General features: G+C 36.4%; 2 protein-coding genes across 7 annotated transcripts in view; both read left to right on the forward strand.

Moving 5' to 3' along the window:
- The window catches only part of LOC114319367 (disease resistance protein At4g27190-like), a 33,646-nt gene extending 14,935 nt beyond the window's left edge, over positions 1–18,711 (forward strand). The window contains exons 3-6 of one of the 6 annotated variants that reach the window (XR_014341802.1): positions 394–1,141; positions 7,967–8,035; positions 12,483–17,077; positions 17,754–18,305. Coding sequence is in view for 4 of the 6 variants with exons in the window: in XM_082891039.1 (XP_082747165.1) it covers positions 394–1,141; positions 7,967–7,989 (771 nt within the window). In the remaining 2 variants the exon portion in view is untranslated. Of the gene's footprint in view, positions 1–393; positions 1,142–7,966; positions 8,036–10,749; positions 11,680–11,736; positions 11,807–12,482; positions 17,078–17,753; positions 18,306–18,347 lie in introns of those variants that run through there. The other 5 variants (XR_014341803.1, XM_082891039.1, XM_082891041.1 and 2 more) reach the window with 5 other exon arrangements.
- On the forward strand, positions 13,022–18,400 carry LOC145800210 (uncharacterized). The gene is made up of 4 exons (XM_082889862.1): positions 13,022–13,373; positions 14,573–14,960; positions 15,863–16,095; positions 18,348–18,400. Exons 1-4 carry the CDS (start codon positions 13,022–13,024, stop codon positions 18,398–18,400), a joined length of 1,026 nt encoding a protein of 341 aa, XP_082745988.1.
- Positions 18,712–23,737: the final 5,026 nt, after the last annotated feature.

Consider the following 23,737-nt stretch of genomic DNA (forward strand, 5'->3'; position numbering starts at 1 on the left):
GTTGCTATCTAAATTCATAATCCAAACACAGCGTAAAAGATACTCATGATTTGATCTTTTAAATGTTGACTTACCAAGAAAGATTTTAATCGTTGTTGGGTATCTTACATTATGCAAATATTTTATAGGGCAGAAAATATCATTTGTCCTCAAACTAGCACTCAAAAATTAACCTCTATTCTTTTAATAATATCAATTGATGTTGAATCAATTTTATCGCCACTGTTAATTGCCGAATATGATCAAATGAAAATTGTTGATATGATACCAAAACATAATTTAAAATTTCATTTTATTTCCAAACTATCCCCAAAACTCCTGAATAAAATGAAGGTTTGGGGTAAAGTAACAATGTCACTAACACTAACACAGTTAAGTTTAATGGACTTGCAGTTTATTTCGAGACGCAATTATTTTTCCCCCTTTGAAAATCTTACCATCACAGACATAAATGGATCAATAGAGATGTGGCACAACCAACTTGAAGTTGACCAGCTTGTCCGAGTGAGATCCATGTTGGTCCAATTTTGCGGGAAATTATCAAATGTGATCTCGTGGAATTACATGAAAAGACTAGAAGATCTAGACCGGCTGAAGGTATGGTGGTGTGATTCACTGGAAACAATATTTGACCTCCAAGGGTCGGTATGCGCTGGAACTACTGGTGAGGATGCAACAATGATCATTGGGTTAGGAAATTTGAAATTGATGAATTTGCCCAAGTTGACGCATATATGGAAGAATGTTTCCCAACAAACTCATTGTTTCAAATATCTAACATCCCTAGAAGTGGAGAGGTGTGACAACTTGAGATATCTGTTCACAATTTCCACGGTCAAGATCCTGGTGCGTCTAAATTATCTAAGAATTGGAAATTGCAAGAAAGTAGAAAAGATTGTTACCAGAGAAGAAGAAGAAGATGATAATGATAATGATCATGATGACGATGACAAAGATAACGACTTCAGTGAGGAAGAAGATTATTATGTTGATGATCATGATCATGATCATGATGACGATGACGATGACAACGACTTCAGTGTTGAACTTGAAAATCTTCCGAGTCTTGTGTGTATTGGAATTCCAGAATCCCAAATCCATATCTCCAAATTGCATGTAGATTTCTGCCCCAAATATCGAGGTAACCAATTATACTTCTACGCAAATATGCTTCTCTCAAGAAAGCAACTTCACTACCCTATATACCTGCCATATGGACATTTCCCAAAATGCGAGTGGTTTAAGAAAGAAAATTCTTTCCAACATTTTCTTCATCTATTCATCATAAAATAGTTGATCCAAAAGTCATAACTAGTGATAATAATTAATTGTTGAATTGTTGGATGAAAAAAAGTGTTAGAGAGAATTCAAATCTGCAATTTAGCTGTTGTCATCCATCGTTCAGTTACATCCAATCAGACCTGTTGGCTTCATTTACCATAAAACATGTGAGGATTGAAGCTAGCACCTTGAGAAACCACTCTCATTTTGTTTTTGCTAAGGGCAAATTATGTTAGTAGTCCCAATAATCTTTGTGTCATTTTTATATCTGTAATTTTAATTAGCTCAATTTTAATTCTAAATTTATGATTTTTTCTCAATTTAGTCCAATTGCTTACAATTGTTAGTATTTTAATAAAAAATACACATACCAGTGACATGCCATGCTTTTAGAGTCAAAATTATAAATGTACTCAACTCAGTGAGTTAGCCCCAAGTAATTTAGTGATCATTTTTCGTCAAAAATACAAATGCCGTTATCAATTGGATTAAACTAACAGAAAGTTTAAAATTAAGGCAAAATTGAGTCAATTGAATATATAGAGATCAAAATAATATAAAAGACAAAATATAAAGACTACTAGTGTCATTTGCCCTAACAATAATAAGAAAATGCTACATATAATTATATTTCTAATTATCTCATTTTTTCATACACAAATAAATGGCTTGTATATGCGTTTATGAATATGAATCCCATTTTTTTTTGTGTCTAGAAATGATAAAAAGAGATTAAGAAAAAATGAAATTACATATAACATTTTGTCTCCAAAATTCCAATCCTTAATAAACTATGTGCATGTTCTTCATCTTAAGATATTATTATTGTCTCCAACAACTGGTATGATTTCGGAAAATAATAGTATATCCTCCAGATTTTGAGCGTTGTCTACACACTAATTTCTTAACAACGTGATAGCCACTAATATAGTATTGGTTAGCAATAGATTAATTCATTAACTTATGCTCTGTTTGGATATTATTCTCATATTTTCCATTTTACATTTTCCTTTCCATATTTCATTGACATTATTCTCAGATTTTCTATTTTTCATTTTCCTTTCCGAATCTTTATCCGAATTCAAGATCTAAAACACGGACCATAGTTTTAGGTAGGAATTTAAAAAGAGAAAAGGAAAAAAGAGTGAAATGTGAATGAAAATATATATTAAATTTTTTCTCTATTTCCATTTACCTTTTCCATTTTCTCTCTATCCAAATTTATAATATAAACACAACACAAAGGTATGCACTTGGTTATCTTTGTTTGTTTTATTTTTTTGGTTTTTTGTTTTGGCAATGTTATGAAAGTAGAGAGACTGTATATTGAATTGTATAATGAAATACAAGAAGCCTGTATTTATAGGTTGTGAAGAAACCTAGATAAGTGTAGAAAAGAAGATAGAGATACATAAGAGATAAGTATAGAAAAGGAGATGAGATACATCTACAATACAGATAAATAAATATAAAATAATATATATATATCTAACACCTCTCCCCTCCCCCCCCTCTCAAGCTCAAGGTGGTAAGTTAGATATCAACTTGAGCTCGGAGAGGAGATCAGAGAAGTGTCTTGGAAGATGAGCTTTGGTGAAGAGGTTGGCAGTCTGATCAGCAGAGGTAACAAAGAGTAGACGAACATGGCCACTAGTAACATGCTGTCGTATGAAGTGGCAATTGATCTCAATATGCTTGGTGTGATCATGGAAGACATCATTATGTGAAATCTGAATAGCACTTTGATTGTCACAACAAAGATTGGTGGCAGCAGAATGAGAAACACCCATGTCAGAAAAAAGCCAACGAAGCCACACAAGCTCCTGAGTAGTGTCAGCAAGAGTATGATACTCAGCCTCGGTACTAGAACAAGCAACAAGGGTTTGCTTCTTGCTACGCCAGAAAATGAGAGAGTTGTCCAAGAAGAAACAGAACCCAGTAGTAGAATGACGATCAGTAGGATCCCCTGCCCAATCGGCATCAGAAAAGGCATGCAACTATAGAGAAGAGTGAGGGGAGTAGTGAAGACCATGAAACAGAGTTCCTTTGCGATAGTGCAAAATGCGAACCATAGGAGCATAGTGTGGAGAGCGAGGAGCAGTCATAAATTGACTGACAATGTGAATAGCATAAGCAATATCTGGACGAGTAACTGTGAGATAAACAAGACTACTAACTAGCTGATGATATAAAGTGGCATCAAACAATAGGGGGCCGTCAAGATGTGTAAGACGAGTCCGAGGATCAACTGGAGTAGTGACAGTCTTGCAATCGGTAAGGCTAACATGAGCAAAGAGATCAAAAGTATACTTGGCCTGGGTAAGAAAATAACCAGAGGAATCTTGAGAAATTTCCAAGCCAAGGAAGTAACTAAGTGAACTCAAATCTTTCATCTCAAACTGGTGATGGAGAAACTATTTGAGACTAGAAATACTCATTGTGTCATCTCCAATGATAATCATATCATTCACATAGAGGAGAAGGAGAATAGTATCTCGCTTCGTCTTACAGACAAACAAGGCAGAATCATGGGCACTGGAAGAAAAACCAAAGTCACGAATGGTAGAGCTGAACTTGGCAAACTAGGCACGCGGAGCTTGTTTCAAGCCATACAAAACACGGCGGAGTTTGCAAACCTTGTTTGATGGAACAGAAGAACCAAGAAGGGGATTCATATAAACTTCCTCAGTGAGATCACCATTGAGAAATGCATTCTTGGCATCCATCTGATAAAGACTCCAGTGGCAAGTAGCAACAACGACAAGTAAGCTGCGAACTGAAGTAAGACGGGCAACAGGAGCAAATGTTTCCACAGTCAATCCCATATTCTTGACTAAATCCTCGGGCGACAAGGCGAGCTTTGTAACGCTCAATGGAACCATCAGAATGAGTTTTAATCTTGTAAACCCATTTGCAACTAACAGTACGCTTTCCAGGAGGAAGATCAACCACATCATAAGTATGAGTTTGATCGAAAGCCTGCAGTTCATCAGTCATGGCTTGTTGCCAAAGAGGGTTAGAAGAAACTTCTCAATAAGAAGTAGGTTCATGAGAGCAAAAGGCAGTGAAACCAACAATATAATTATGGAGAAGAATAGAAGGTTGCCTTACCCGTATAGAATAATGCTCAGGTGGATGAGGAACCTCAATGGAAGTAGGTTCCAGTTCGGATCTGGAGAAGGCGTAGGGCCATCAGCAGACACAGGATCCTCAAGATGGATGATAGGCATAGGCAGCTGTGGAAGCATAGTGCTAGAATTTGTATTAAAGTCATCAGAAAATAGATCTATAGAAATATCAGTGAAGACTAGTGAGTGGGTGGACTGTGGGAGGTGAAACTTGGAAAGAGCGGAGAACATTTTGTGTTCCTAGAAGTTCACATGACGGAAAATACGAAGACGCTTGGAGATAGGATCCCAACAACGATACCCTTTATGTTCTATACCATACCCTAGAAAACAATAAAGACGAGAACGAGATTCGAGTTTAGTGTGTTCATGAGGCTGAAGTAGAACAAAACAAGAAAAACCAAAAACTTTAAGAATGGTATAATCAGGAGGAGAACCATACAAGTGCTTGTAAGGAGAAGTGTTAGCTATGATAGGGGTAGGGACTCAATTGATGGTGTGGATGGCAGTGAGGGCAGCTTCCCCTCAAAATTTTTCAAGACAAGAAGAAGAGGGAAGAAGAGCCCGAGTAGTATCTAGAATATGACGGTGCTTTCTTTTGGCTCGGCCATTTTGTTGGGAAGTGCCTGTGCAAGATCGATGAGAGAGAGTAACATGAGCTCGAAGAAAATAAAGAAAATCATAATCCAAGTACTCTCTAGCATTATCAGAACGAAAAAGCTTAATAGTACGAGAAAACTGAGTGCGGACCATAGCAGAGAAATCATAGTAAATCTGTTTAAGTTTAGAGCGATTTTCGAGAAGAAAAATCCAAGTTTAGTGAGAAAAATCATCAACAAAAATCACAAAATATCTAGACCCCCCCATGGTAGGTGTAGGGGAAGGTCCCTAAATATTTGAATGCACAAGATCCAAAGGAGCAGTAGAAATAGAATTATTTTTATTAAAAGGTAAGGCAGGTTGTTTAGTAATTTGACAAGATAAACAATCGACATCTCCAAGACGGACACGACCTAACTGACCATTAGAAACTAAAATTTTCAAACGACTAAAAGAAACATGTTCTAAGCAACAATGTCAAAGATGGAAAGAAGACATAGTAGATGTAGTAGCAACAATAGATGATTTGTGTGGACTACGAAGATGGATAAGCTCGAACAGACGTCCATGCTTACGACCTATCCCAAGGATTTTTCTCGTCTGAGGGTCCTGCACCAAACAACCATTAGCAGAGAAGGTAATAGTTAGACCAAGTTCACATAACTGACCAACAGAGATAAGGTTTATTTTAAGAGAATGAATATGGTAAGCATCAGAAAGAGACACAGTGGAAGTAGAGATTTGGCTAATATGACTAATAGGCATATAAGAACCATCAGCAATGTATATAGTGGGAGCAGAAGAGGATGATGACAAAGAAGAAAATAGAGTGGTGATTATAGTATGCAGAATCAAAATACCATGAAGAGTTACCTGAGGTTACTGAAAGAGTAGTAGAGGGAGGAGTACTAGATTTGTTGAGCACCTGGTGGATAATAGACCCAACATCATCCATAGAGAAGGAAGGAGCAGAAGAACCCCCAGAGGCAACAGTAGCAGAGTGAGAACCGTAGACAGATTTAGACTGAGACCCAGAATGAGAAGCCCCTTTCTTAGATGAAGTAGTGGAGGGAGCTCGAGAACAATTGCTTTGGAGATGGCCCAGAGCAATCTTGTGACAAATCAAGCACTCCCGAACCTGGTAGTGAACAAGAGAATGATTGGCTGGTAGGCCTTGGTTGCGACAATAACTGCATATGATTGGCTGTGAAGATGAAGATCTCTGAGAAGATGGCGTAGCAAGAACAGAATCCATGTCTTGAGATCTGAGACTCCTAAAATGAGTCTCCTCTAATAGAAGCTCAGTAATGGCTTGCTCTAAAGTGGATAAGGGCAAACGATGGAGCAAAGAAGTACGCGCGGGCTCAAAAGTGCTGCTAATGATTCTGATAAGTAATAAATAATTGTGCATCATCAGAATGAGCCCATGGAGGTTCAGAAAGAGCGAGCTGGTCCCAAATAGACAACATTTGAGATAAGAAGTCATTGAGAGACTGACCGGGTGCCTAGCGCATGTGATGAAGAGTTTGCAACAATTGATACTGATGAATATGTCCATTGGTCTGATAACGTTCCTTCAAGGAATCCCAAATTACTTTGGCATGAGAGGCAAGGGAGTCATCATCCTGAAAGCGTCCAAATTGAGGGTTGATGGAAGGAACTAAGGTAGCCCGGAACCATGTGATAATTTGATAATTCTTACTTTTCCATTCGTCAAGATGGTTATCGAATGCAGAGTTTGTCTCATCCTCCTTCTAGTTGGGTTTGGGAAGAGCACCAGTAATGATCCGCCAAAGGCGTTTGCCTTTGATGAAACTCGAGAGAGCTTGAGCCCAACTAACATAATTGGACCCATCAAAGATAACAGAAGCAGATTGGATGTTCTCTGTACGATCCATAAATGCCAAAACAGAGGTCACCAACAGATTCAGAAGGCTAAAAAACCTTAGGGACAGGTAGGGCTAATGTCAGCACTGTGGCTATGATGATGTCAGCAACAAGGCAGCGGTGAAGTAGACCTGACGTCAGCGGCTGAGGAACAGGAAAAATGACTGAGAGAAGCCGATCGGAAGCCAAGGGGATTCGGCTAATGCGAAAGCTGATGGGCAAGCCGACGGCAGATCAGCTGAGGCCTTGGGGCAGAAATCGATGGGCAAGTCGACGTTGGATCGGCTGAGGCGCTAGTGCGAAAGGATTGCTGATGCGGAAGCCGAGGGAAGCTGGCTGAGACGATGCGTGCGGGAGCATGCTGAGAGTGGAGGCGGCGTCAATTGACCCGCTAGTCTTTGGGAGGTGTGTGAGGGCGCGTGTGCATTCCGATGGCGTTGACTTCATCGTGATGAGACGAAGAGCTGGGTATAGTCCAAACATTGAAATAGGAATAGACTAGATATGCAGACACTAACAGAAACTGACAGAGGACAGAAGCAATCTGCCAAAAAAAAGTGAGGAAAAAAAATGCTAGGAGAGAACCCTAGGCTCTGATACCATGTTATGAAAGTAGAGGGACTGTATATTGAATTGTATAATGAAATACAAGAAGCCTGTATTTATAGGCTGAGAAGAAACCTAGATAAGTGTAGAAAAGAAGATAGATACATAAGAGATAACTATAGAAAAGGAAATGAGATACATCTATAATATAGATAGATAAATGTAAAATAATAATATATATATCTAACACGCCAATATTTTGCCAATTGGCAGGAGATTAATTAAAAATTACAAATCTAAATATCTATGCGATTATATAAGCAAAAATATAATGTGGTGATTGACACTGTCTCAATCTATTTTTGAAAAGTTGAGTCCTTAAATAAATTTTTTTTTCTTCTTTTTATTGTGGGTCAAAAGTGACCGTTTAAATAACTTAATAGTTAAGCCACCTCTAATAAATGATATTCCATAGGAGAGGTGGTGTTGATTATTACTAATCATTTGATACTTGCCACATGCAGGTTATGATGTGGAAGGGGAGTAATATTTACCATTTGCTGCGGCGCATCGCCAATCTCTTTGTAGAAAAGGTATGCATTATTGCTATACACACTAAATAAAAAATAAACAAAATTAATAATAATAAAGTAAAAGTAAAAAAAAGATTACACCAAATGCCTCTTCATCTTGCTGATAAATATACTGTGGGTTTATCTGTTTATGCTCATATCTTAAATTTTTAGTGTATATATATTTGGTTTGAGGGTTTTCAAATAATATTTTTTTGGACAAATTATACTAATAGTCTTTATATTTTGGTTCTTGTGTCATTTTAATCATTATAATTTCAATTGATTTGATTTTTATCCGGAATTTATAATTTTGTCCTAATTTGGTCAAATTGATTATAATTGCTAGCATTTTTTTAAATGAAAAATGCACACATGAAAGGCATGTTTCTTGCTTTTAGGGTGAAATTTTAAACTAGATTAACTCAGTAAGTTTATCTTAACCAACTCAGTGATAATTCTCTGTTAAAAAAAATCCTCATGACGTATGTTATCAATTGAATCAAACTGACTCAAAATAAAAAATAAAAAATTAAAATTAAGCCAATTAAAAGTGAAACCAAATTGACACAATGGGCCGAATGTAGAGACTATCAGTGCAATTCACCTTATTTTCTTTTAAGAATGTTAACACTCTGCTAAACGGTTTCATTGTGTGAAGTAAAGAGTTATATTTTCTGTTCTTTGGTGGTTTACAGACTTCGTTTGTGTGAATTAGAGAAATAGTGCTTTTTTTTTTGGGTCAATAAAGAAAAAAAATTGTATTAAAGAGAGAAATTTCCTTTGCAGTCTATCCAATTCTTCTAAAATTGCTTGAGGGATCCTAAAAGGATAAATTAGTAGACTGTTAGGTTGGCCAAAGTTTAGACAGAATTCATCAATTTTTTATTTCATATAGTACAATTTTCATGTTACTATATACAGAATTCATTTCATTGGCTAGATAAGTTCAAAATAAACTAATCTGATATTAGATACGAGAGTTTATTATTTTTCTCTATTTTAATGTAAGTTTATCTTGTTCAAATTATGATGATTTAATTTCACAAATAATTCTCTAACAAGTATGTTTGTACTAGTTATTTCTTTTTTCTTCCCCAACATCCTACCACCACCACCACTACAACACGCTATTACTACTAGTAACCATTATTTCAGAGTTCTAACTAAATATTGGAAAATATTTTCAATGTATTATTTTCCAACCATGACATTTTTTAAAACAAAACAAAAAATCTTTTTCACATAAAATATTTTACCGAAACAAACGGAGCATAAATTTATAAAATTAATTACATTTATGGACATCACAAACATATTAATTTGAAATTGTGTGAAGATGAAGTCTTATTCGATGGTGTTTCATATCTATATATATACACAAAATCATTGAGAGTAAACTCTTTATCATTAATTCAGTAAAGAAAACATTTGTCTTTAAAAGCAATGCCAATTGAGTCTCAAAGAAATGGGTAAAAACTCACTGGGATGAGTTTAGTTCAGTTAGATCAAATGGCTGTTAAGTTTTTTCATACCGAAATTTCATCTTAGGTTCAATTACTCATAAGGTTACATTTCTGAAGAAATAACAATTTATTGCTGTAAATCTAATTTTGAAAGTGATATACGTATTGTTCTCAATAGAAACTTTTGTATGAATAATTCTTTGCTAAAGCAATTTTCTTTCCAAACTACCTTAAATAGAAACATTGCACAACGAATGGTCTTCTCAACAGTTGTCCTTTTGGATTGTACAGATTCCACTATGAGGATTTGAACCTTTCATTTTATAAACACGGTGTGTAAGTCATTTATAAAAATTTAAGTTTATTTGATAACTGTAACAATATGATTTTATCATCTTTGCTTTCAAAAGAAATGAAATTTATTTTTTTGAAGATAAAGATGATAAAATGATGTTGTATTTATCAAATCAATCTAATTATATTTAGGAGTAATACTACAATGACCATGTCTTTATGCCATATAGGGTTTAGTATCTCATTTGTCATAAATACATTGGTTGAATGAATCCCATCACTTATCTTTATTACCAATATAATGATGACACATCCCATGATAAACCAAATGAGGTATAAAGACATAATTATTGTGGCATTACTCCTAAAAATAATTGGAGAACTATTAAGAAGCCCAATGAGAGCTCTGTGCAATCCAAATGGAAAAATTACCGACAAGCCCATTCCTGGTATAAATATTTTACCCAATTACATTCTCAAAATTTCAAAATGAAAATTTATTAGGAAAAATTACACTAACCTCCTTTGAGATTTAAAGAAAGTACAATAAATTTTACAAATTTAGCATAATTATATTAGACTCTCTTAATGTTTTAATTCACAAAACACTTAGCCCCGTTTTCATTGATAATTTATTAATCATATGGATTGAAAATTAATGTTATCTCTTTTATATTGAAATATCTATTTTACATTATTTATCTTTGTGTTTTCTAACCATTTACATTCATTCCGGACGTTTCAACCTTACTAAAAGAGAAGTTAATGAAATTATGCAAAAACTATGGGAGTTGTATTTATTCTTCAAATCTTAGGAGAAGTCAGTGTAAATAGATAGATATTTAGCTCTTACGTGAAACCAAATTTAATTTTTCTATTTGGCAATGCCTTGACAAAAGATGTAATATATTATCGAGCATTTATATTGCATATATGTTTGACCTCCATTATTAACTGATAATAAATATTGCCAAGCCTAAAACATGTTGCATTAGGATCTTCTACTTGCCATTGGATCATCTTAAGGTGCATCTCCACCATTGCAAATTGGAAGTCAAGTAAAGAGAGCAAGTGGAGGATTTGGACTCTACACAAGTGTAAAACCCAAGTTTTAAATATTATTATTTTATTGGATAGATTAGTAATTAAATTAACTTATATGAGTCATTTATTAATATCAAAGAATTAGTTATGAGATGGCATTATATTTCCTATTACTTAGATGGGTAATTTTGTAACTTTGAGAAATTAGGTTAATAAGCCCACCTATTGTGGCTTTAAGTCTTGGAAAACAAACAAAACAGAGGTTATGAATTGTGCCATAGGCGGCTAGGGTTTGAGAAGGTAAAAGATAAAAGAAAAGAAAAAGAGAAGAGAGGCTTGTGTTGCAGAAAGGGTTTGGAAGAGTTGAAGGTGAAGGCAGCAAGCAAGGGTTTGGAAAAGTTTAAAATTAAAGAAAAGAAACCCAAACCAAGGAAGAGGGAGGATTCATAAGAGTGGTGGTTTTGCTTTATTCATCACTTAGGTAAGATTTATTTTATTGTATTCCTATCTATGATTTTAGTGTTAATATATCAATAGATGATTTTATGGGCATATATGATTAAATAGATATATTGATGTAGTCTATGTTGGGGGTCTCAATTTTGCTCAATTTTAGAGTGTATTTTGCATCCCATTTGGGTGGTTCATATTTTGAGATTGATATGTGATGGGTTAAGTTTAATGGTGGTGTATTTGTGGGATACACGATTGACTACAAGCAATTACAAATTGTTACGTATATATAAACAACAATAGAATAATATGGGTTGAGAATTTCCAAAACCGTGATGGCTTTGTTTTGATGCTAAATTGGGGGAGTTCTCAATAGGCAATTGGGTTAATTTATTTTATTGTTGTTACAAGAAGAGATGAAGGGATGCACATAATAATTGTTTATGCGGTGTAATATTTTATTAGGTTTGTGAGATTGAGGTGGATCTTGGTAAATTGAGATTAGCTTGGAAAATATTATTTTAGCTGTTTGAAGGTAAGTAACCCTCTATCACTGCTGGTTCATTTTCATTCGTATCAAATCGTTTAAAATCATAAATATTTATTTATAACCTTTATGTTCTCTTAAAATAAAATATGGGTCAAGTATAAAATAACATCGAATATTATTACGAAAATTATTCGAATATTTGGTGAAACTATTCTGAAAATTGTACCAAATGTTTATTCTGAAAATATCGAATATTTTTATTTAAAAGTTGTGTATTGTTTGAATTCTGAGCATCACTCTAGTCTGACTATGATTTGGACCCTAGCCAATGGGGGTTATTTATTGGCACAGAAACTAGTTTCTTTTGGGGCTTTACCACCGGCCTACGTGTGGTTCTGGGCCTTGTCACGGGCTAAGTGACCGTAGTCACCAAGACTTGGGTTTTGTGAATTGCATCATTGAACCATTTGAATATCGAACCATCAATTTTGAACAACGAAATTTCATTGAATTACCTCATTGTCTTTTCAATTAAAATGTATTGCTACACTGTTTATTTTCAGCTACGAAACATCTTACAAAATAATTGTTCATTTATTGAATGGTAGCAAAAAAATATATTTATTGGTTATCTACTATTTTTTTTGTATACTTGATCCAGCTAACAGTGATGGTTGGTTATTTACTGGGCTGTCTAGCTTACCCTTATTTTGTTTTTCAGATTCTGAGGAGTAGAGCTGCGCGGGGTTTTTACTTGTGGGAGTGCCGAGAATAGGACTATGATTTAAGTACTTGGATTATTATTATTATTTCTTTTATTAGTGGACTTGGTGGACAATTTCATATGATAAGAATTATCTATTTGTATGGTTTTTAGCATTATGATATTTAAGGATTTAATTTGAGTATTTTACAATGTTGGTTATGTGTTGGACTCTTAGCCTTGCATGCTCACTTAAATGAGTGTGCGGCGTTGTCACGGAGCTTGGGGCGTGACAATTTTATGGTATCAGAGCCAGGTTATAATTTTAAAGGCTGGTATAAAATAGTGGTGAGATTGGGTAGATGTAGTATTGGGAACGCTTATAATTTGATATAATGTTAATTTTATTTACATGTTATAGGGACTTGAGAATAGAATAAGATGAGGTTTTATTATTGATGCATATAGGTTGCAATGGAACATGAGGAGACATTGGGAAATCTCGTGTGGTTAGTACAGATAGCAGGAGATTACTTGTAGACTTGACTGTTTTAGATATGCGGGACTTTGACATAATTCTTGGAATGGATTGGTTGGAAACCAATTATGCTTCTGTTGATTGTCGAGGCAAAAGGGTAGTATTTCAGTTTCCTGATCAACTAGGATTTTGTTTTCTGGGTAGTGGACTTAACACTCCTCCTTTGGTAGTCTCAGCTTTGCAAGATAGACGATTGTTGAGGAATGGTTGCGAGGGTTATTTTGCATCTGTGAGAGATATTCATGAGACTGGATTGAAGTTAGAGGATATTCTAGTTGTAAAGGGATTTCCCGATGTTTTTCCTGACAACTTACCGGGGTTGCCACCAGATAGAGAGATTGAGTTTGTCATCAAATTGATACCTGGCACGGGTCCTATCTCTAGGGCTCCGTATCGAATGGCCCAGCAGAGTTGAAAGAGTTGAAGGAACAATTACAAGAGTTACTAGATAAGGACTTTATTAGGCCTAGTGTTTTTCCTTGGGGTGCGCCCGTTTTATTTGTGAAAAAGAATAATGGTAGTTTTCGCCTTTGCTTTGATTATCGAGAGTTAAACAAGGTGATAATTCGAAATAAACATCCTTTGCCTAGGATAAATGACCTATTTGATCAGTTGCAAGGAGCACAAGTCTTTTCTAAGATTGACCTTCGTTTTGGCTATCACCAGTTGAAGGTTAAGGCGGAAGATATACCTAAGACAGCCTTCTGAACTAGAAATGGGCATTATGAATTTTTAGTGATGTCATTTGGGTTGACCAATGCGCCTATAGCTTTTATGGATTTAATGAACAGAATATTTCAACCCTTCTTAGATTAGTTTATGGTAATTTTTATTTATGACATTCTTGTGTACTCGAAGAGTAAAGAGTAGCACAAAGAACATCTGAGAATAGTGTTGCAGATATTAAGGGAGAAGAAATTATTTGCTAAATTAAAGAAGTGTGAATTTTGGCTGGAGAGTGTATCATTTTTGGGTCATGTGATATCTAGAGATGGGGTGTCTGTTGACCCTAAGAAAGTGGAGGCGGTGGTAGAGTGGAATAGGCCTACTAGTGTCACTGAAATTTGTAGCTTCTTGGGTTTAGCAGGTTATTATAGAAGGTTTGTTGAGAGATTTTCCCAAATTTCTATGCCTTTGACTCGTTTAACACAAAAAAGGGTTAAATTTGAATGGTCTAATGATTGTGAGAAGAGTTTCCAGGATCTAAGGAGTCGATTGGTGTCTACTCTAGTACTTCTAGTTTCGTCCGGAGATGAAGGTTTTACCATCTATAGTAATGCATCGAAGATGGGTTTGGGTTGTGTCCTGATGCAGAATGATAAGGTAGTGGTATATGCGTCTAGGCAATTGAAGCCATATGAGCAGAATTATCCTACGCATGCTTTGGAGTTGGCTGCAGTGGTGTTTGCATTAAAAATCTAGAGGCACTACCTGTATGGGGAGAAATGTGAGATATTCACTGATCATAAAAGTCTGAAGTATATTTTCACTCAAAAAGAATTGAATATAAGGCAAAGGAGATGGTTGGAGCTATTAAAGGATTATGATTTGACTATCAATTATCATCCAGGAAAAGCCAATGCAGTGGCTGATGCCATGAGTAAAAAGACCCCAAGTAATTTGGCTACCTTGATCACTGACCAAAAGAATATCTTAGAGGACTTGCGAAAGTTGAATATTGAGATTAGATGGCACAACCATGGAGCGCAGTTGGCAAACCTTAGGGTTCAACCCACATTGATTAATAGAATTAAAGACGCTCAAGGAAGAGATCCTCAGTTGCAAAAACTTAAGGCTGAAATGGAAATAGGGCTACAGATGGAATTTTGTATGCACAAAAATGGAACCTTGAGATTTGGAAGGAGGTTATGTGTGCCTAATGATTTAGAGCTCAAGAGAGAAATCCTTAGAGAAGCTCACAGTTCAGGGAAATTGCTCAGTATGTTGCTCAATGTTTGGTATGTCAACAAGTGAAAGGTGAACATCAGAGACCTGCAGGTAAGTTACAACCTTTTCTTATTCCCGAGTGGAAGTGGGAACATATTACTATGGATTTTGTGACAAGGTTGCCTAGGACCCAAGGTGGTAACAATGCTATTTGGGTTATTATTGATCGATTGACCAAATTCGCTCACTTTCAAGCTTTTAAGGTAGGGTTCTCCTTAGAGAGGTTTACAAAATTGTATATCAAAGAGATTGTGAGGTTGCATGGTATTCCGATGACCATAGTGTCGGACAGAGATAGCAGATTTATATCTATGTTTTGGAGGAGTTTGCACGCAGCTTTGGGTACTAGTTTGAATTTTAGCACGACCATTCATCCTCAAAGTGATGGACAGTCTAAGAGAACTATTCAGACTCTTGAGGACATGTTGAGGGCCTGTATTAATGATCTTGGAGGTTCTTGGGATGAATATTTGGCCTTAGTGGAGTTCTCTTATAATAATAGTTATCATGCGAGCATTCAGATGGCACCATATGAGGCTTTATATGGACGAAAGTGTAGATCACCTATTTATTAGGATGATGTGGGCAAAAGGAAGTTGTTAGGGCCTGAGATTGTGCAACAAACAGTGGACAAGATCAATCTTATTAGAGAGCGACTTCGCACTGCACAGAGTAGATAGAAAAGTTATGCAGATAATAGGAGACGCGATTTGGTGTTTGGGGTTGGAGTCCATGTGTTCCTTAAGGTGTCTCCTATGAAAGGAGTAATGAGATTTGGTGTTCGTGGTAAACTGAGTCCTAGATTTGTTGGACTATATGAGGTTTTAGATCGAATTGGTGAGGTAGCTTACAGACTTGCCCTACCACCTTCACTAGCTGGAGTTCATAATGTTTTTCATGTCTCAATGTTAAGGAAGCATATATCGGATCCTAGTCATGTGATTGATCATGCACCGTTGCAGTTTAAGGAGGATTTGACATATGAGGAACACCCTATACGAATTGTTGATAGGAAGGAACAGGTTTTGAGGCGTCGAGTCATCTACTATGTTAAGGCTCAATGGAGTAATCACTCAGAAAGAGAAGCAACTTGGGAACTCGAGGATGAAATGAAACGAAAGTATCCCCAACTTTTTGAGACATCAGGTATGTCAAATTTCGAGGACGAAATTTCTTTTAAGGAGGGAAGGATGTAAAACCCAAGTTTTAAATATTATTATTTTATTGGATAGATTAGTAATTAAATTAACTTATATGAGTCATTTATTAATATCAAAGAATTAGTTATGAGATGGCATTATATTTCCTATTACTTAGATGGGTAATTTTGTAACTTTGAGAAATTAGGTTAATAAGCCCACCTATTGTGGCTTTAAGTCTTGGAAAAACAAACAAAACAGAGGTTATGAATTGTGCCATAGGCGGCTAGGGTTTGAGAAGGTAAAAGATAAAAGAAAAGAAAAAGAGAAGAGAGGCTTGTGCTGCAGAAAGGGTTTGGAAGAGTTGAAGGTGAAGGCAGCAAGCAAGGGTTTGGAAAAGTTTAAAATTAAAGAAAAGAAACCCAAACCAAGGAAGAGGGAGGATTCATAAGAGTGGTGGTTTTGCTTTATTCATCACTTAGGTAAGATTTATTTTATTGTATTCCTATCTATGATTTTAGTGTTAATATATCAATAGATGATTTTATGGGCATATATGATTAAATAGATATATTGATGTAGTCTATGTTGGGGGTCTCAATTTTGCTCAATTTTAGAGTGTATTTTGCATCCCATTTGGGTGGTTCATATTTTGAGATTGATATGTGATGGGTTAAGTTTAATGGTGGTGTATTTGTGGGATACACGATTGACTACAAGCAATTACAAATTGTTACGTGTATATAAACAACAATAGAATAATATGGGTTGAGAATTTCCGAAACCGTGATGGCTTTGTTTTGATGCTAAATTGGGGGAGTTCTCAATAGGCAATTGGGTCAATTTATTTTATTGTTGTTACAAGAAGAGATGAAGGGATGCACATAATAATTGTTTATGCGGTGTAATATTTTATTAGGTTTGTGAGATTGAGGTGGATCTTGGTAAATTGAGATTAGCTTGGAAAATATTATTTTAGCTGTTTGAAGGTAAGTAACCCTCTATCACTGCTGGTTCATTTTCATTCGTATCAAATCGTTTAAAATCATAAATATTTATTTATAACCTTTATGTTCTCTTAAAATAAAATATGGGTCAAGTATAAAATAACATCGAATATTATTACGAAAATTATTCGAATATTTGGTGAAACTATTCTGAAAATTGTACCAAATGTTTATTCTGAAAATATCGAATATTTTTATTTAAAAGTTGTGTATTGTTTGAATTCTGAGCATCACTCTAGTCTGACTATGATTTGGACCCTAGCCAATGGGGGTTATTTATTGGCACAGAAACTAGTTTCTTTTGGGGCTTTACCACCGGCCTACGTGTGGTTCTGGGCCTTGTCACGGGCTAAGTGACCGTAGTCACCAAGACTTGGGTTTTGTGAATTGCATCATTGAACCATTTGAATATCGAACCATCAATTTTGAACAACGAAATTTCATTGAATTACCTCATTGTCTTTTCAATTAAAATGTATTGCTACACTGTTTATTTTCAGCTACGAAACATCTTACAAAATAATTGTTCATTTATTGAATGGTAGCAAAAAAATATATTTATTGGTTATCTACTATTTTTTTTGTATACTTGATCCAGCTAACAGTGATGGTTGGTTATTTACTGGGCTGTCTAGCTTACCCTTATTTTGTTTTTCAGATTCTGAGGAGTAGAGCTGCGCGGGGTTTTTACTTGTGGGAGTGCCGAGAATAGGACTATGACTTAAGTACTTGGATTATTATTATTATTTCTTTTATTAGTGGACTTGGTGGACAATTTCATATGATAAGAATTATCTATTTGTATGGTTTTTAGCATTATGATATTTAAGGATTTAATTTGAGTATTTTACAATGTTGGTTATGTGTTGGACTCTTAGCCTTGCATGCTCACTTAAATGAGTGTGCGGCGTTGTCACGGAGCTTGGGGCGTGACAACAAGCACATTGAATGTAATAGCTTTCAACTAGTCTTTAATGTGTTTCATTTTCTAAATCTTTATTGCCACTGATTTCCAAGGTATGCTTTTCTTAATAAAGAAGTTAGAGAAAGCGATTTTGGCCCTATATATGAATAAACCAAGGCTACAAGGTGTTCTTATGTATAAACAAACTATTTAGTTGTTACGATTACATTTTATCTATTGTTGGGTTTGTATAAAGCACATTGAATGTGCTTGCTTTTAATTAGCATGTATTCGTTTTCAAAATTTGATCGCAAATGTTCTGCTATGTATGTTGTTCTTGATAAATAGGACGTGGAAGGATCTACTCAATTTCTATGAAGATCAAGAAGTTGGAGAAGTAGATAGCAGCCCTATTTATGTAGAAACCGGCTACAACTTTACAAGGTGTTCTTATTTATGAAAAATTGTTTAGCTGTTATGATTTCATTTTAACTTTTGTCTGATCTTTGAAAATAAAAACAGAACAAAACAAAAAACAAAGCCAAAAAAAAAAAAAAACTATTGTCCCAACTTGAATAATTTGTTTGCTATTATGTGGTATTGTTAGGTTTGTATTAGAGTGTCTTTATGTGGTATGGCTGGGTTGATTGTGTTTTTTGTTTTGTGGTACAACTGAATTGACTTTATTATTAGCCATTATTATTTGATGTGAGTTGTTGTCTCTTTGTTTTTTTTTATTTAAATATGACCTATTGTTGATGTACTTAAATGTGATTATTTTTTTATTTTTTAAGTTGCATATTTTAAATATGCAATTTATTATCTAGTCTCTGTTACTATCTTGGTTTAGCTAATTCATAACCATAAATTGTATGTTACGAGGAAATTGATAAAAATGTAACTTAATAGAGTGTAAATATGTCTAAATTAACAAAAGAAAATTCTAGATTGAAAAAATGGTATTGCTTGAGTGACTACTTGACTTTATTGAATGGCTTGAAAGCATTGCATAGGAGAGCACACTTTGAACTCAAAAACCATGATGTAATCAACTTTAGGTTATGTTTGGTTTATAAATTTAGATAGGAATTTGAAAGAGAAAAGAAAAATATAAATGAAATATGAATAAAATATAACTACATTTCACACACTTTTTTTCTCTTTTCTTTCTAAATCTCTACTTAAATTCATGAACCAAAATACAGTCTTAAGTAAATTCTTATCTTATAGAGAACTTTTTTTGAAAAAATCTTATGGAGAACCTGTTTGCACACAAAAAACATGTGTGAGCTTGTTCGTTTTTGTTTGTTCACACAACGAACGAAAAAGAAAGAGAAAATATTAATATCAAACTCTTGCCCCACTTTTCTCTTGATCTAAATATTCTTTAATCAAGTAGGTGTATGGTTTAGTTTATAATTTATTTGTATGTTGTTCTTTACTTATCTTATTTTTGGTACTAATTTTCTTAGCTAGTTCATAGGCACATATACCAAAAGATAAGGAATCTATCTATTACTATAATGTACCCTACTCTATCAATATTCTTCCAAACAGAATCTGAGTTTAAAAGGTCCCCGGCATCACCCATGAGGAAGTGATTATCATTTTCTTCAAGATTCACTGATTTCCTCAAAACTTGTTCGTCTTTTCCATTAAATTTCAAAACAAGCAATCAACCTACACCATTGTGGCTTGAGGTTCCCTTACGATGATTCTGTTTCTTTTTTGTAATATCCCCTGTAGTTGGATATATGGTGGTCCTGTGAGGGAGGTGGTTTTGGTCTTTTTCGGCAGGTTTAAGGAGGTGTACAATACTACATATTCCAATACTTCCACAATAAACTCATTACTCCAATTCCCTGCATTTAAACTCTGTAAGAGGAGCTAATTTGAGCTCACTAAATTAATTAGGCCCAATAGTCCAAGGTTGGTAGACCCGAATTTATCGCAAGTCCAAGATTGGTGGGCTTGAATTTATCGCCATCAAACGGGCTGAATCACTCTAAGCCTCGAAAGGGTTCGGATCCACGAACTTAGAGACTTACTCAAGTTCGGACTCGAAAGGGTTCGGATCCACGAACCTAGAGATCCGAAGCACCTGGCTTCGAACGGATTCAAACGCAATCTAGAAGTCGCTCCGTTAATGAGTCCCAGAACACTTGCGGGCTCGGAGCTTTCCGGGATCTACGCACCAGAACCATGGGCGTAATGGAGTTCGAACAAAGGACCCGATCCCGAGGACGGTGAGTGGAGATAAATTCATTCTTCGGTTAAACTAGCCTATACCCGGGTCGAGGTGGCACGACCCCGGGGGGTCCATGAGACTCGGCAATATTTTGCGGCAGGACGTCCTCTGGGACTACCTCTGACCCTTTGGGATGATTGGGGATCATTGGTTAGGTGTGGCTAAGAAGAAGGGTTCGCCGAGAGGTTGATCTCTTCTTCGGGGTTTTCCTCATCCTCGGAGAAGTCACCTCCTCGGACAAAGTGGTTAGAGAGAATATTCCCCATGTGCCTTGCACATGGGCTCCATCCTACATCATGAGGTGCCTATAAATAGCACCCACCCATAGCTTTACAAGGGATGAATATTTGGAGAGATGACTCTTGGGAAAGAACTAATTTCCCATCTCCATTATCAACCTTGAGAGTGAAAGTGGGAGATCCATGGGAGAGCCTTGCCATTATTCTCTCTCTAGCTATTTTGCCTTCTTCTTCACCCAATCTCTTATCTCCATCATCTCCTTTACTCTTATGTTCTTGAGTTGAGACCATTGAAGAATCTAAGCCTCTCATATTTCTTCTAGAGAATTCGAAGTTGTTCTTCAAGGATCTTTGAAGATTTTCGAATTTTCCAACTCCTTTCTTGAACCCTTCTCCTACAAACTCTTAATTCGGAAACAAATAAAAACATCAATGAAACACTTTGTATCCAAGTAGGGCTTACTAAGCCACTCATGGTGTAGGAACCCACACTTTATGTCCTCATCATGTTCATGAGCATCGGTATGATTATGACTTGTTTAGCTTGCATGTGTATGTTGTGATTTGTTTCGCTTGAGCTAATGCGATCCATGTCTTGATTTGAAGCCTTGTGATTTGTCTAAGTGTAGTATGCTTGTCTTATTCCTTCCTTGATGTGAAACTTAGGTTACGCCTTGCCTGAGTTATGCTAGCCGACGTTATTCCAATGCCGAGGTCATCCTTAGTCTAGCATTAGTATCTTGAAACCCCTTGTCGACCTCAGTCCTTGCCTTGACCACATTAGCCGAGATGTTACCTTGCACCCAAGTGATCTCGTCCTGGAAGTGGTATGACCTAGGCCGAGGTGTGGCGCATCTAGGCCAAGATGTGGCACAGCTTAGTCAAGTGTTGTCCTTCCTAGCCGAGGTCATTGTCACCTTAGTCGCCGAAGTCTTTGTTAGCCGATGTCATAGTCTGTCAGAAAGCCCATACCGCTTTGCTTGTTGAACACCCTTCCACCATGCTTTGTCTAGCCTGTCAGCCACCTTTTCAGGATGAACCCAACCAGTCGCCGCCACGTGTCTCAGCAGAGGGTTAACCCCAGAACCGGGTATAGAAAACTATCATTTGGTATCATAAACTTGCCTTGTAGAGAGAGAGAAGCTCTAGAAGAGGGAGAAGAGTTCTTGAGAGAGAAGTAGATCTTCAAGCTTGATTCCTAGAGATCGAACCGTTAGATCCGTGTTCTAAGGTTAGATTCTTGATCCGCTCATGATGTTCTTTATGTTTATGTTATTGCATTGCATGATTGAAAATGATTTGTAAGCCATGCATCGTTTTGAAGCTCGATTCTAGAAAGAGAAAATGACATTCATGTGTTCTTCAAGAAAGTCTTGTTTTGATCCGAAAGCTTTTCGCCTAGACTCAAGTTTTGTGTTTGTTCTTGCATGATTTTCAACTACGGGTACCCAGGTCCATGTTTTCAAACTCATAGCACGAAAATCCCAGATTTGTGATGGCAGATTATGATCAAACATTCGTATTTTTCATGCTTTCACACTCATGTTCTTCATGTTCATCAACAGAGGGAAACCCAGAGTTTCCCGACCTCTTTTCCTTGCATGTGGCCCTCGGGAACACACCTCGGCAAGGAGGTGTGGAACCTCGGCCTAGACCTGGTTGGTGCCCAGCATGTTTTCCGAAAACATTTGTGTACATGAGAGACTTGTTTGAAAGCGCATTCAATAGGCTTTGCCATGTGTTGTAGGACTTGGGCTTGTCTCGACCCCGACGTGTGAAGAAACGATGTGAGTGGTATTTCTAATAAAGCTATGTTACACTTGTTTTGATAAATCTTGTTTTGCCTTGTCTTGAAAAGTATTTGATTTAGCATGAATGACTATCCCTACTTGCATATTAAACACTATCTTGCTTTGATGACATGTCTTGACAGTCCTTAGTGCTAGAGGACTATAAACTTTCGCAGCACAGCTTGTCTTGACAGTCCTTAGTGCTAGAGGACTATAAACTTTCGCAGCACAGCTTGTCTTGACAGTCTTTAGTGCTAGAGGACTATAAACTTTCGCAGCACAGCTTGTCTTGACAGTCCTTAGTGCTAGAGGACTATAAACTTTCGCAGCACAGCTTGTCTTGACAGTCCTTAGTGCTAGAGGACTATAAACTTTCGCAGCACAGCTTGTCTTGAAAGTCCTTAGTTGCAGGGGACTATAATGCAACTGCACTCTTGTCTTGGGAATGTCATCACCCTCTTGTATTAAGTAGATGTAATAACATCCAAAGAACTTGAAAGGCCGGCAATGAACTTGATTTCCCTCTTGATTGTAAAGTATGCTACGTATTGTTTTGAAAGAAATCTTGGCTATCAATCATGCAAACCTTTATTTCTAATATCATTCACTGAGTATCCAAGCTCACCCTCTCTATATATATATGTAGGTGATGAACAAGAAGGCATTGAGGCCTAGACGTGATTGCCGATGTGTTTTGGGCGCATAGCCGACATGTTTTGGATTTGTGTTTTGCATCGTCTTGAAGATCATGCTTCTCGGCTTATTTTTTCATTTGCACTTGTATATGTCGGCTTGAGAAGCCTTTTGGTCAAGATGTGTTTTGTATTTCATTTCATTCTTGTATTTAAGTTGTAAGACTTGTAAAGTTGTTTGATGTATGACATTCTACTGGACTTATGCACGGCTCTCATGGACTATTTAGATTTTGTATATGTATATATATTGCTTCCGCACTTGTAAGCCCCATATTTTATACTCTGATTGTGTGTGATTTTTGTAAGACGGCCTTTGGTAACCTCGGGTTACTGGCCATCACGGCACCAAACTACTAGGGGCGGTTTGGGGGCGTGACAGAATGGTATCAGAGCACAAGATCCTTGTAGTACGTTAAACACACACCTTGAGTCCTAGAGAGCCTAGGATTTCCCTTAGAAGAATGTTAAGATTGCATCATATTGCTTGCTACTTGACTATGTGTGCATCGTTTTGGCCCAGACGCTCGTTACTTGCATATGTGTTATCTGTTCAGTTGTTTTAAAGTCTCATCTTGCATCCCCCCCCTAGCATCATGAGGAGAGGTAGACCCCAGGTTGGCCGAGATCGATCGGAAGACAGGTTGGAGAGATTGGAAAGGTTAGTCGAAGGCTTGGTTCGTGAGCAGAGGCAACCTAGGCCGCAGGATACTGGTACCACTTCTATGCATGCCGAACAGACGAATGGCCGATATGCAGCTCCACCCCC

This window comes from Camellia sinensis, chromosome 10 (genome assembly GCF_055761805.1).
Source record: "Camellia sinensis isolate YWXY chromosome 10, ASM5576180v1, whole genome shotgun sequence".
Classification (NCBI taxonomy): domain Eukaryota; kingdom Viridiplantae; phylum Streptophyta; class Magnoliopsida; order Ericales; family Theaceae; genus Camellia; species Camellia sinensis.

Bases quoted from the DNA above. Each gene is read 5' to 3' on its own strand.
- LOC145800210 (XM_082889862.1), top strand. From the start codon at position 13,022: ATGCGGGACTTTGACATAATTCTTGGAATGGATTGGTTGGAAACCAAT. The intron at 13,374-14,572 runs GTCCTATCTCTA...ATTATCATCCAG, and splicing joins CAAATTGATACCTGGCACGG to GAAAAGCCAATGCAGTGGCT. The intron at 14,961-15,862 runs GTATGTCAACAA...CTCAATGTTAAG, and splicing joins AGTATGTTGCTCAATGTTTG to GAAGCATATATCGGATCCTA.